This window comes from Macaca thibetana, chromosome 2 (assembly GCF_024542745.1).
Source record: "Macaca thibetana thibetana isolate TM-01 chromosome 2, ASM2454274v1, whole genome shotgun sequence".
In the NCBI taxonomy this organism is placed as follows: domain Eukaryota; kingdom Metazoa; phylum Chordata; class Mammalia; order Primates; family Cercopithecidae; genus Macaca; species Macaca thibetana.
The window spans coordinates 20697474-20710751 of record NC_065579.1 but is presented as its reverse complement, the minus strand read 5'-3'; the positions used below and the strand labels follow the sequence as shown (position 1 = coordinate 20710751).

The window sequence follows — 13278 nt, the reverse complement described above, 5'->3', positions numbered from 1 at the left end:
CAGAGTGAGACCTGAGACCCCCATCTCAAAAAAAAAAAAAAAAAAAAAAAAAGGCAGATTGAGTATATTAACCCAATAAAATTTAATGCTACATAGTTATTCTGGAAATTCCTAAACATCTTAAAGTTATCTAATGATCCAAACACATATATAAAATGACAAAGTGCGTATGTGCACAAATTGTATGTGTACACAAATCAAAATTTAGATTATCACTTTACCCAAAAAAATTCATGGTAATTATTTCATACTATAGAAAAAATATATAAATGGTAAATTTAAGATGAAACTATGACTACGAACCCTTTATAAAGTATAATTTATTATCATCCTGCCTCAACAGAATAACAACTAGAAACTATCTTATGCCTATTCGGCCGAACACTATGCTAAGCTCTCTGACTTTCTATACCCTGTACACTAAATTTTGAGAGTCTAACATTATCAAAAAGATACAGTAAGATCTCATCAAAACAGAATGAAGTATCTACAACAAGCCAAGAATCAGAAAGCAGTCTTAGGAAGTAAAATTTGTGTCTCAGAGAGTAAATAAGTGAGATAACCGAGGCCTCCATCATCATCCCCATTAAATAACTGTGATTTTGTTATCAGTAACAAATCTACAGCAGATAAGAAATTCAATGATAAAACAGTTAAACACAGGGTAAGTTTTAAAAACAGTCTAAAGCTAGTGACAGTACTCTATTGTTAAAAGGAGAGATATAATCACATTTTAAATATTTTGTCAAAATGGCTAAAACATTTAAAGGTAATCCCAGCACTTTGGGAGGCTGAGGAGGGCGCATCACGAGGTCAGGAGTTCGAGACCAGCCTGGTCAGCATAGTGAAACCTGGTCTCTACTGAAAATACAAAAAATTAGCCCAGCATGGTGGCAGGCACCTGTAATCCCATCTACTCGGGAGGCTGAGGCAGGAGAAACACTTGAACCCAGAAGGCAAACGAGATCACGCCATTGCACTCCAGCTTGTGCGACAGTACGAGACTCCTGGAGACAGTGACTCCAGGAGACAGTGTGAGGCTCTGTCTCAAAATAAATAAAAGAAGATAATTATATTACGCTTTAATGAGGCTTTTAAACATTTTTGTCAACATGTCATATCCTTTAAAATGTGAAGCTTTAGGCAATAAACCAGTATCAGGCCAGGTGCAGTGGCTCACGCCTATAATCCCAGCACTTTGCCAGATCACTTGTGGTCAGGAGTTGGAGACCTGTCTGGCCAACATAGTGAAACCCCATTTCTACTAAAAATACAAAAAAATTAGCCAGGCATGATGGCGCACACCTGTAATCCCAGCTACTTGGGAGACCAAGGCAGGACAATCGCTTAAACCTGGGAGGTGGAGGCTGCAGTGAGCCGAGATTGCGGCACTGCATTCTGGGCAACAGAGCGAGACTCCGTTTCAAAAAAACAAAAAAACAAAAAACAAAAACAATATCAAATCCCTACCCACAGAGTTATCTAGAATATCTAAATACCAGGGGTTTAAGGATAGTCAAGATTTTTTTTCTCTTTCCTCATTCTGTACACAAACTCTTTTAGAATTTTATTATGTAGGATACTCCATAAGAACACAGGCTGATTATTAATAGCAAGTTTCCAAGAGGCACAGTTAGTATTTTATACACAGTATTCTACCTGATCCTAAGACGAGCCCTACGAGGTAAGTTTAATATAGTAATTCCAATTTGCAAATGAGAAAAGTGAGATTCAAAGATGTCAGTTGCCCAAAGCCACCTAAGTGGCAGATTAGAAATAGGGAACCCAGGTATATCTGAAACCCAAACATGTACTTGTTACATCTAGGTTAAGCCACCTCCAAATTTTACCTTGTTTTGAAAATGAGGGTTAGAGCCTTTGATTATTTACTGAATTTCCTATTACTGAATAAATTGGCTCAATAAGATAAAATGAAAGGCCAAATGAAGGCCAATTTTAGACTGAATGAATCCCTTATTCCTAACAAATGACCAACTTCCCCAGATACAAACAGGCTTATAACAAAGTCTTATTCCAAGGATACTGCTAATAGCATATGCAAAAATGGATAAGGAAGTTTCTCTTGGACATTTTATAATCAAGGTCATTTGGGAATAATTATGAATAAAACAAAAATAAAGACAAAATATTACTGAAAAGACTCTACTGAGTCAGTGCATTGGCTAATTACAGCACCTGTATAAACATTTATGCATGGATTGGCAGGTTAGGGAGGCAGAGTCCAGGAAGGAAGAGGGTTCGCAAACCTCAAAATCACAAAATTAAAAGCAGATGAACAAAAAAAATTATATTATGTATGTAATAATTCTAAAGAATAGGATAGCATAATTTCAAACCAATACATATAACAGCTGACATCTAGACTCTGAAATTGCTTGTCATTAGTGTTTTTATAATCATATATATCAAGTCACTGCCTTTCATAAAGTAAAATCACACGAGTATTAAGATTTAAGCAAAATACCCAGTTTTCCAACAATCAATGTAAATTTATTTAAAAGTGGTGAAAATAGGATAAATTTTCATAAAATTTTCATTTTAATGGTGCTTAATATTCACTTGCCTAAAATTTTCTCTCAGGTTTAAAAAATGTTATGTACTCTTTGGAATCAATCTAGCTTACATTTACTGCATGTACTCAACATTCTCACTCAAGGAACCAAGGCAAGAAACGTTCTCTTCTACTGGCAGTTGTATCAAGCAAAGAAGCATCCTTTTTCTTATTGGTTAATACTATAAATAAAAGTCATATAACATATTACTTGACTAAACAATTAACCAGCAGTATATTCACTTTCAAATCTTATTGAGTCGTAGTATCATCTGCTATCATTTGGCTCTGTGTCCCCACCCAAATCTCATGTCAAACTGTAATCCCCTCATGTTGAAGAAGGGGCCTGATGGGAGATGACTGAATCATGGGGGCAGATGTCCCCCTTGTTGTTCTCATTAGCTCTCATGAGATCTGGTTGTTTGAGAGTGTGTAGCACTTCCCACTTCTCTCTCTCCTGCCACTATGAGAAGACTTGCATACTTCCCCTTCTGCCATGTTTGTTTCCTGAGTTCTCCTAGCCATGCTTCCTGTACAGCCTGCAGACCTGTGTGAGTCAATTAAACCTCTTTCCTTCATAAATTACCCAGTTTCAGGTAGTTCTTTATAGTGATGTGATAACAGACTAATAACATCATCCTAACATTCATCCATTGAACAAATATATTTGTTCAATGTGTTAGACCCTAGGCTAGACTTAATTGAGAATTTAGCAATGAATGACCCAGGAAAACTCTATCCCCAGCCATCTGGGAATCTGGAGGCAGAGAGGCAAATTTCAGATACTTAATTTCTATAACATTAGCAACTTAATTCACAAAACTTATGTAATAAAACCTTTTAAAAATAGAAAGAAGCAACTACAGCTAAGTCTGAATTAATAACTTCAGCATTATTCTAGCCCCTCAGAATAAATAATGAAACTCCCCTGAAAGTTCTACCGTACTCTTCTTCTAATCCTAGCACTGGGCAGGAGGAATGTCATGTTTCTTGCATTTATGCAAATCCTAATGTAAGATTTATGATTTTGTCCTTTGTTGTGTGGCAAGTTAGTGAACAGGTAACTTTTTAGAGAAAGCCTACTCTGAACAATGCATTGTATTAGGTCTCTCATTTAATCACTTATTATCTCTGTGTTAAAGATGGGAACTCACGGGCAGAAAGAGATTTTCTAAAAATTTTCAGGCCCTACCATTGGAGGCTAAGTTAAGATCTGAACCCATGGTTGACACCAAACCACTGCTCGTCCCCTTCTCGTTTCTCATTAGGCTGGAATAATCAAAGATCTCTGTTTGGCAATACCATTTAATATTAAGCTGCATTCTCTCCCCATCGAAGTTTAATGTCTTTATTTATTATAAGATTTCCCAGAGCCTTTTTTTTTTTTTTTTTTTTGGAGATGGCGTCTCAGCAGGCTGGAGAGCAGTGGAGCGACCTTGGCTCACGAGCCCACCTTCATGCTCTTTTGAAAAACCATTCCACACTCCTTTCTGTAATGAAACAAAAGAGGCATCTTCCAAGTGTGAATCTACTGTCAAAAGTATAACCCCTTCTCATGTTCCTAATCAGAAAAGATACACAATTCGACAGCTTTTCCAAATTGGGAAATCTGGCTGAAAAGAAGCAATACAGTCATGGAATCTAGAGAGAGGGAGAAGACAACTTCTCTACTGCCCTTAAGATGTGAGTGAACAGAATCAGAACACATGACACTAGTTCACATAAAATTCTCTGAAAAGTGAGGAAAAAAAAAAAAGGTCATTTAAAACATTAAAGCGGGCAGGGCACAGTGGCTTACACCTGTAATCCCAGCACTTTGGAAGGCTGAGTCGGGCGGATCACCTGAGATCAGGAGTTCGAGACCAGCCTGGCCAACATGGTGAAACCCTGTCTCTACTAAAAATACAAAAATTAGCCAGGTGTGGTGGCATGCGCCTGTAATTCCAGCTACTTGGGAGGCTGAGGCAGGAGAATCGCTTGAACCCGGGTTGGGAGAAGGAGGTTGCAGTGAGCCAAGATCACACCACTGCACTCCTGGGCGAAAGAGCGAGACCCCGCCTCAAAAAAAAAAAAAAAAAAAAAAAACCAACAACATTAAAGCATCTTCCCTATTTCACTATTAACAGTGGACTGTCCTTTAACCCCTTGATACTGAAAACTGCTTAAGTACACTCACTAAAATGGCTTAAGAAAAATTAAAACATTTTAAAACATCCTCTTTGGAAGAAATCTGAAAATCTGCTTAAAACCAACAAACTAGGCCAGACGCAGTGGCTCACACTTGTAATGCCAGCACTTTGGGAGGCCGAGGCAAATGGATCATCTGAGGTCAGGAGTTCAAGACCAGCCTGGCCAACATAGCGAAACCCTGTCTCTACTAAAAATACAAAAAAAAAAAAAAAAAAAAAAAAAGAGTGAGAGAGAAAGAGATGGGGGCATGGTGGCACACCCCTGTAATCCCAGCTGCTGGGGAGGCTGAGGCACAAGAATCTAGTGAACCCGGAAGGCGGAGGTTGCCATGAGTCAAGATCGCACCACTGCACTCCAGCTTGTGTGACAGAGTGAGACCCTGTCTTAGGAAAAAAAAAGAAATGCCAAACTAGAACCTGTCTGTATTGGCATATTAGCTCCAGATAAAATGCAAATCTATATCATAAACACATTAACTTTCTAAACCAAGTACTGAAAAGATGTGTCGGCAAGGTGTAGTGGCTCACGCCTGTAATCCCAACACTTTGCCGGGTGGAGGAGGGTGGATCGCTTGAGCTAAGGAGTTCGACATCAGCCTGCGCAAGATGTTGAAACCCTGCCTCTACTAAAAATACAAAAAATTAGCCAGACGTGGTGGTGTGCCTGTATTCCCAGCTACTCCGGAGGCTGAGGTGGGAGGATCACGTGAGCCCGGGAAGTCCGGGCTGCAGTGAGCCATGATGGTGCCACATGCCACTTTAGCGCAACCCTAAGGATGAGACCCTGCCTCAACAAAAAAAAGAAGTATTAGGCCACTCTCTTCTTTTAACAGTCATTTGAAAATGTCTGGTCCATGGAAGGAAAGAGTCACTAATTTAAGCAACCTAGTCTACTCTAATCAGCTAACCCTCTGCCTTAGGGAAGATTGTCAACAGCAGCACTGCCAAACACTACCATAAGACTATGTCAACCAAAGACCTCTTATGATTTGTCACCATTACAATTACAAATAATCCTAAATTTTCCCAAACTGCAAAAATGCAACAAAATACACAACATTGCCTGCTAAATGAAAATAGAGGTAAAATTCACTGTAAGCTAGAATGTACATGCTCATTGCAAAACTAAAAATACTGTATGCATAAAAAGTGATAGCTACAGAGGAAATCGTAATCATCAAGAAACTATAGTATAAATCAAAAGTTACATTGATCTGTAACTAATCTTTAACATTAACCCTATGGAAATATCTGTAAGCGCCTAAATGGCCCACACAGTTTAGTCAGTTGCAGATCCTATCCACTTTAAGATCATATTTGTGGTAAGATACAGTAAGAAGGAGGGGGAGGAAAAGAGGAAGAAAACAACCCATTACAGGATGTTGACAATTATAACTAGCAAAGTTTTAGAATATATTGGTTAGCATACCACATACCACTAAAATAATATACCAGGTTCCTCCAATACCAGGTTACTTTGGCTCTGTATTCTAACCTATTCAACGACAAGAGTCTAATGTAACAAAATTCTCTAAGCTCTTAGAAGAAAACCTGTATACTTCCCAGTCTCAATTACCAGGCAAAACAATTCATCAATGTCCTACAGCTTTGTTTCATCTTTTATTGAGACAGGGCCTCACTCTGTCACCCAGGCTGCGGTGCAATGGCATAATCACAGCACACTGCAGCCTCAACCTCCCAGGCTCAAGTGATCCTCCTGCCTCGGCCTCCCAAGTAGTTGGGACTACAGGCAAGCACCAACACACCTGGGGAATTATGTTTTGTAGAGACAGGGTCCCACTATGTTGCCCAGGCTGGTCTTGAACCCCCTAGGCTCAAGTGATCCTCCCACTTCAGCCTCCCAAAGTACAAGGGTTACAGGCATGAGCCACAGCACCCAGCCTTGTCCTACAGCTTCAGATTTGCTCTCTCCCTTTATTACAACTCCATGGATTGTGGTCCAAAGATACTTAGAATAAGGCAAAAGGGTAATTGAAATCCTGATACTATTCCTAGAGTGCTGTATCGATACCTAGTATCAATACCTAACTGCAGTTCCTCAAAGAGAATGCCTACTTACAGACCCACAAAAAAAACTTCCATTTGCCAATCAGTACTGGGTTGTCTGTCATTTATTCTAATGACTATTTTTTTTTAAATTTCTTACAGACTCATGAAATGTTTTAACTGGCACTCACAAATGGAAAGCAGAAATGTAAATGCCATCACTGTGTTCACACCATATGCCAAAATAAACTCAGCAAAGGCAGAATTCTGTCTACCTTGTTTGACTATATCCCCATTACCTAGCACCTATAGGATATTTAATAAATATGTGCAAAATGAATAAAATCATAACAAAATCATGGAAAAATATCATGGTCCCAAAACGTAAGTGGTATCAGAATTGTGTTAAATCATGCACTGCTTACAAGAAAGTATATTACCTGCTAAAACTTAGAAACCTTCTAAACTATGCTATTTATAATAGGATTTAACCTATATTGGAAAATAAGACTGACAACTACAACAAAAAAGACTGACAAATCAATTCCTAGTGAGGCTTACAATTATGAGGCTTTATAGCAAAAGCAAAAGACAAGTTACATTTTTTCAAGATTAATGACTTTCCTCTCTCTATCCCAACACCCTGATCAGTGAAAATTATAGAATTTTAGGAGCAGAAGAAACCATAGAGGCTAAACTATGAAACAGATGGGCTCCAATTTCAGAGTAATATAAACTGCCACCAATCTATTCCACATTTTTTTGCATAATTACAAATCTAAGATGAGATTTTATGAATATTAATTTGTTCTACTTTTTTGGCTGCTGAGCAGTCTGCTGCAAGTTAGAATTATGACTGATGAATATCATAATCTCTCTTTTATGACTTTCATTTACCAAAACTGGGTGAGCGAAGATTTTACCAACGCCAATAGTTCCTCTTTCCTGTTTTCAAGTCAGTTCAACCTACAGCTTTACTATTCTCCCATTCTATTCTTAGACCATATGCTAGTTTACTGTATTTGATTTCTATTATTTATTTATATATGTTAACTGTAGCCAAGCCTTATCTTCTCAAAGACTTAGGAGGTTTACCCTCCTAAAGTGCTCCCCTACCACGTCACTAACAGCAGTGTTTAGTAATTCCTTTGTCATCTGTCTCCCAACTCAAATATCACTTCTATCAGGATAGAGTTGGGTCGGGTGCCATGGCTTACGCCTGTAATCCCAGCACTCTGGGAGGCTGAGGTTGGTGGATCACCTGAGGTCAGGAGTTTGAGACCAGCCTAACCAACAGTGAAATTCCGTCTCTACTAAAAATACAAAATTAGCCAGGTGTGGTGGCACATGCCTGTAATCCCAGCTACTCGGGAGGCTGAGGCAGAAGAATCACTTGAACCCGGGAGGTGGAGGTTGCAGTGAGGCAAGATCAGGCCATTGCACTCCAGCCTGGGCGACAGAGCAAAACGCCATCTCAAAAATATATAAATAAATATTAGGATGGAGTTGGTTCTGCCTTGTTGGACACTACAGTAAGTAGCGTAAATAACAGTCTAAATAGCATAAATACTAGTCCAAATAAGTGTTATTACAATGAATGAATAATTTGGAGGGCAATGGCCTTATCATATGCTTCCTCTAGTAGCTAGGCAGGCAATACTTGAGAACAACACACCATAGTTTCTACCCAGCTCTGTGAAAACTCGAATGCACTTTACTGCTCGATTGAAATTAAGAACAGACAACATCACACTTGAAACACACAGAGAAAGTGATATAAAACAGTTTATTCAAAATTCAAAGGCAACACAAAGAATTACAGAAGGCCAGGCGAGGTGGCTCACGCCTGTAATCCTAGCACTTTGGGAAGGCCGAGGGAGGCGGGCGGTCTGCCTGAGGTCGAGTTCCAGACCAGTCTGAGCAACATGGCGAAACCCCGACTCTACTAAAAATACAAAAAATTAGCTGGCTGTGGCGGTGCGTGCCTGTAATCCCTCCTACTCCGGAGGCTGAGGCGGAAGAATGGCTTGAACCCGGGAGGCGGAGGTTGCAGTGAGCCGAGATCGCACCACTGCACTCCAGCCTGGGCGACAGTGCGAGACTCTGTACCAACATAATAATAATAATAATAATTATTATTTATTATTATTATTACAGATTATTTAGGATGAGTTTGCAGTATTCCATTACCATCACTGTGAATGATCTTCCAATAAACACTGCTAAATGACTTCACTGTCTGGTGACTGAGTTTTCCTCTGTTAGAGAACTTATATGAACGTACTAAACTCGTGAATGACTACTTTCCATAACCTTAACAATAATCCTGAAAGTTAAAAGGGAAAGCCGGCAGGCAGTTTTAAAGACAACTCTTGAATAAAAACATAGAAGTAATTTTTCTCTTACTTCTGAAAGACCGGACAATTTTCCCTGCAACCTTCCCGCCTTTGCTGGTTGCATAGTAAAAATTAGAAGTAGGAAAATTTAGAATACTTCCATCTCCTTTGAGTCACGAACTTGGAAAGGAGACACAACTGCGGGGACAGACGCATGTGCTCTAATGAAAGCAGGAAGTCCGCTTCTTGAGCATGGGCCATTCACCCATCATCACAAATGGGAACACCGGCCTTAAGTCCATCCCCATTCCCTTCTAACCCTGAAGCCAAAGCCAGTCTCAGTAGGAAACGCGATTTTGCTAGATGAGTTAGAGAAGGAGCACCAGACAGCTCAGGACACCCTCCTCCTTCTACTTGGCCTGCGGCAGGAGGATACTCCCCGGGTTCCAGCCAGTGGAGAAGGCGGACCCGGCAGGCAACAGCGAAACAGCCTTGGCCGGGAAGGAGCGCGGCCAGTCCACGCGGCCGGAGAACTCACCGAACAAAGCGCACCGCGGAGCGGGAGGGGACACTCGGAAAGAGGGGGAAAGATTCAACCAGCTCTTCACCACTGCCTGGGGCTAGAGACAGGTGGAGCCGCCGTCCTCCTTAGAAGGAGAAGAAAGATAGGTTTTCGAGGGCTAATCTGAAACTCCTGCGCCAAAGCAACCGGAACCAGGACCCCGCCTGGGGAGCGCGCTGAGAAACAGGGGAGGCGAGCACTGAGGGAAGGGATGGATGGTCGGGGTCACAGGCGGCCTCTGTGGGGATGTCGGGGTCCCGCCTGAGCCGCGCAGAGGATGCCCGCGGCGCGCCTCCGGCAGCCCCGACTTGGGCCTCCCGGGCGCAGCCGCCGGCCCCCTCGCACCCGCGCCCCAGGCCGCCACACAAAGGGGACGGCGAGGCGCGCCGGCCGCCGGGAGGTGGAGGGGCGACGGGCCTGGGACTAGGTGGCCGAGCCGCGACGGCCGCCGCGCCCCCCGCCTTTGTCTGCCTCGCCCCGCGCCCTACCCCCGCCGAGGAGCCCCACCGCCGCGGCGCCCTCACCCTGCTCGTTACCCGGGTGAGTAGCGGTCTCATCTGCTCGCCGGCCCCATCAGCCTCCATGGCCGGCCGGCCAGCCCGTGACGGCCGCTACGGTATTGCCCCGCGCGGTCTGCCTGCTTCTGCCGCTGCTGCCGCCGCCGCCGAGCCCCCGGCGCGCGAGGAGAAACGTGGGTGCGTCCGTGCGCGAGGTGTGCGCGCGTGGGGAGAGCCGGGCGCCGGGCGCGGGAGACGCGGGGCGTGCGTGTGCGCGCTGCGACCGCTGGGCTGGCTCTCGCAGAAGAGCGAGGCCGCGGCGTGGAACCTGGAGCTAGAACTGAGCGAACCGAAGGACCGAGCGGGAAGGAGGAGAGTCGCGTAGGAGGAGGGGTTCGGGGGCGGAGCCGCAAACCGTGACGAGCGCGGCCCCCGGGCCAGGCAAGACACGCCCTCCGCCCCGCCTCCTAGGGTCACGCCCCCTGCCAGTCTGGCACCGCCAGCCTCCTCAGCGCGCCCGCGGGCCGCGCCGCTAGGCCACCCGGAGATGGGGCGGGAGGGACGCGGAAAGGATATTTGTCCCAGCCAATCGGCGGCTGGCGGACTTCCGCCCAACTCCCCCGTGCCACCTCCTCAGGACGCCCCGCCCCTCTTTGTATAAGCTTAATTGACCGAAGCTGAGCGTCTAACTAGTTTTTCAAGTCGGAAGCTCCCCTGACGTTCTCAATGGGGTGGGGGGTCACCACCTCCCTTGGCTCCTAACTACATTCTTTAGAGACTGCAGGGAAGGAGGACTCCACCTCTCTCAAGGACGCCCAGGATAACCTCCGAAGCAACTAACGGGTCTTCACGACTCCTGAAAGTTTCTTTTCTGTAAGTCCAGTAGGCACAAACCCCAACTCGGGGACCGTGAAAGATGGGGTACACTTGACCAGGTGTCCTCCTGTGCTTGCTCGCCCACTGACTACCATGACAGCTGCCACTTTTTTTTTTTTTTTTTTTTTTTTTTTTGAGACGGAGCCTTGCACTGTCGCCCAGCCCAGGTTGGAGTGCAATGGCATGATCTCGGCTCACTGCAACCTCCGCTGCCTGGATTCAAGCTATTCTCCTGCCTCAGGCTCCTGAGTAGCTGGGACTACAGATGTGCGCCACCACCCCCAGCTACGTTTTGTATTTTTAGTAGAGACGGGGTTTCATCGTGTTGGCTAGGCTGGTCTGGAACTCCTGAGCTAAGGTGATCCACCCGCCTCGGCCTCCTGAAGTGCTGGGATTACAGGCGTGAGCCACCACACCCGGCCAGCTGCCACATTCTTGAGTCCACCCTGTAGGGCGTCTCTCAAATATCCCTTCTGTAACGGGATGATTCTAATACCTGCCACACAGGCTCATTGAAGGATTAAGGGGATTTCTATTCATAAAAGTGTCTGGCACATAGCATCCTGATAATTGTCATTATTGTTAACAGGTTTCTCTTGAGTGTTTCATAAAGATAGGGAGAGGTTTGGCCTGGCGCTTACGCCTGTAATCCCAGCAGTTTGGGAGGCCGAGGCTGGTGGATCACCCGAGATCAGGAGTTCGAGACCAGCCTGACCAACATGATGAAACTCCGTCTCTACTAAAAACACAAAAATTAGCCTGGCGTGGTGGCATGCGCCTGTAATCCCAGCTACTCAGGAGGCTGAGGCAGGAGAATCGCTTGAACCCAGGAGGCGGAGGTTGCAGTGAACTGAGATCACACCACTGCACTCCAGCCAGGGCGACAGAGCTAGACCCTGTCTCAAAAAAATAAAAAATAAAATAAAAAAAGATAAGGAGAGATTTAGTTGGAAAGAACTGAAGCCGTGCAATGGAAGGATATATAAATACATCAGCGGATCCGGAGCTCACATCCTATTCATCTCCAACAGGGTATTAGTACAGCTTTTTGTCAGCAATAGGTAGCTAGGTATGCTGGATGACTCATTCCTTGTTTGGGCCCTAGTCCCCTTTTGTCCTAAATTTCCCAGAGTTACTTCTAGTCCAGCACACATTGTTCACTTACTTGTACAAGAGCAGATGTGCCTCTATTAATAGCTACTATGTAAAGAGGCCTACAATTAGAGACTGTGACATTTGGCAAACATATTTCATCTCTAATCCTCACAATACTGCAAAATATCTGCCGTCCTCTTTTTCTTCAGTGAGGCGGCCGAGCTGCAGATGCAGAGATGCAGATCTTTGTGAAGACCCTTACGGGCAAGACCATCACTCTTGAGGTCAAGCCCAGTGACACCAATGAGGATGTCAAAGCCAAAATTCAAGACAAGGAGGGTATCCCACCTGACCAGCAGCATCTGATACTTGCCGGCAAACAGCTGGAGGATGGCCGAACTCTCTCAGACTACGACATCTGGGAAGAGTCCACCCTGCACCTGGTGCTGCGCCTGCGAGGTGGCATTATTGAGCCTTCCCTCTGCCAGCTCTTCCAGAAACGCAACTTTGACAAGATGATCTGCCGCAAGTGCTATGCTTGCCTGCACCCCCATGCTGTCAACTGCTGCAAGAAGTGTGACCACACCAACAACCTGCACCCCAAGAAGAAGGTCAAGGCTCTTCCTTCCTCGAAGGGCAGCCTCCCTGGAGCCTCAATAAAGTGTCTCTTTCGTTGACTGGAGCAGCAAAAACAAACAAACAAAAATACTACAAAATATGTTATAGCTCCATTTTACAGATGAGGAAGCTGAAACTCACAGGAATAACTGATTTTAAGTTCTGGTGAGTGGAACTACTCTTACTATGGCACCATTCTTATTTATTTATTTTTGAGACGGAGTCTCACTCTGTTGCCCACGCTGGAGTGCGGTGGCACCATCTCGGCTCACTGCAACCTCCGCCTCCCAAGTTCAAGCGATTCTCCTGCCTCAGCCTCACAAGTAACTGGGATTACAGGTACCTGCCACCACACCCAGCTAATTTTTTGTATTTTTAGTAGAGATGGGGTTTCATCATGTTGGCCAGGCTGGTCTAGAACTCCTGACCTCAGGTGATCCACCTGCCTCAGCCTCCCAAAGTGCTGAGATTACAGGTGTGAGCCACTGCGTCTGGCTATAACATTCTATATATTTTATGACTTATT

The 13278-nt window shown here is 44.4% G+C and overlaps 2 protein-coding genes across 8 annotated transcripts in view; one reads left to right on the top strand and one right to left on the bottom strand.

Moving 5' to 3' along the window:
* The window catches only part of SLC4A7 (solute carrier family 4 member 7), a 107243-nt gene extending 96703 nt beyond the window's left edge, over window positions 1-10540 (bottom strand). For 3 of the 7 annotated variants that reach the window (XM_050779455.1, XM_050779452.1, XM_050779456.1), the window contains exon 1: window positions 10191-10279. In XM_050779455.1, coding sequence (XP_050635412.1) covers window positions 10191-10250 — 60 coding nt within the window. In that variant the 5' untranslated portion in view covers window positions 10251-10279. Of the gene's footprint in view, window positions 1-9642; window positions 9865-10190 lie in introns of those variants that run through there. The other 4 variants (XM_050779450.1, XM_050779453.1, XM_050779449.1 and 1 more) reach the window with 3 other exon arrangements.
* A 1797-nt stretch (window positions 10541-12337) lies between these two features.
* On the top strand, window positions 12338-12811 carry LOC126948905 (ubiquitin-like). Its single transcript, XM_050781368.1, has one exon. It carries the CDS (start codon window positions 12371-12373, stop codon window positions 12809-12811), a length of 441 nt encoding a protein of 146 aa, XP_050637325.1. The 5' UTR covers window positions 12338-12370.
* Window positions 12812-13278: the final 467 nt, after the last annotated feature.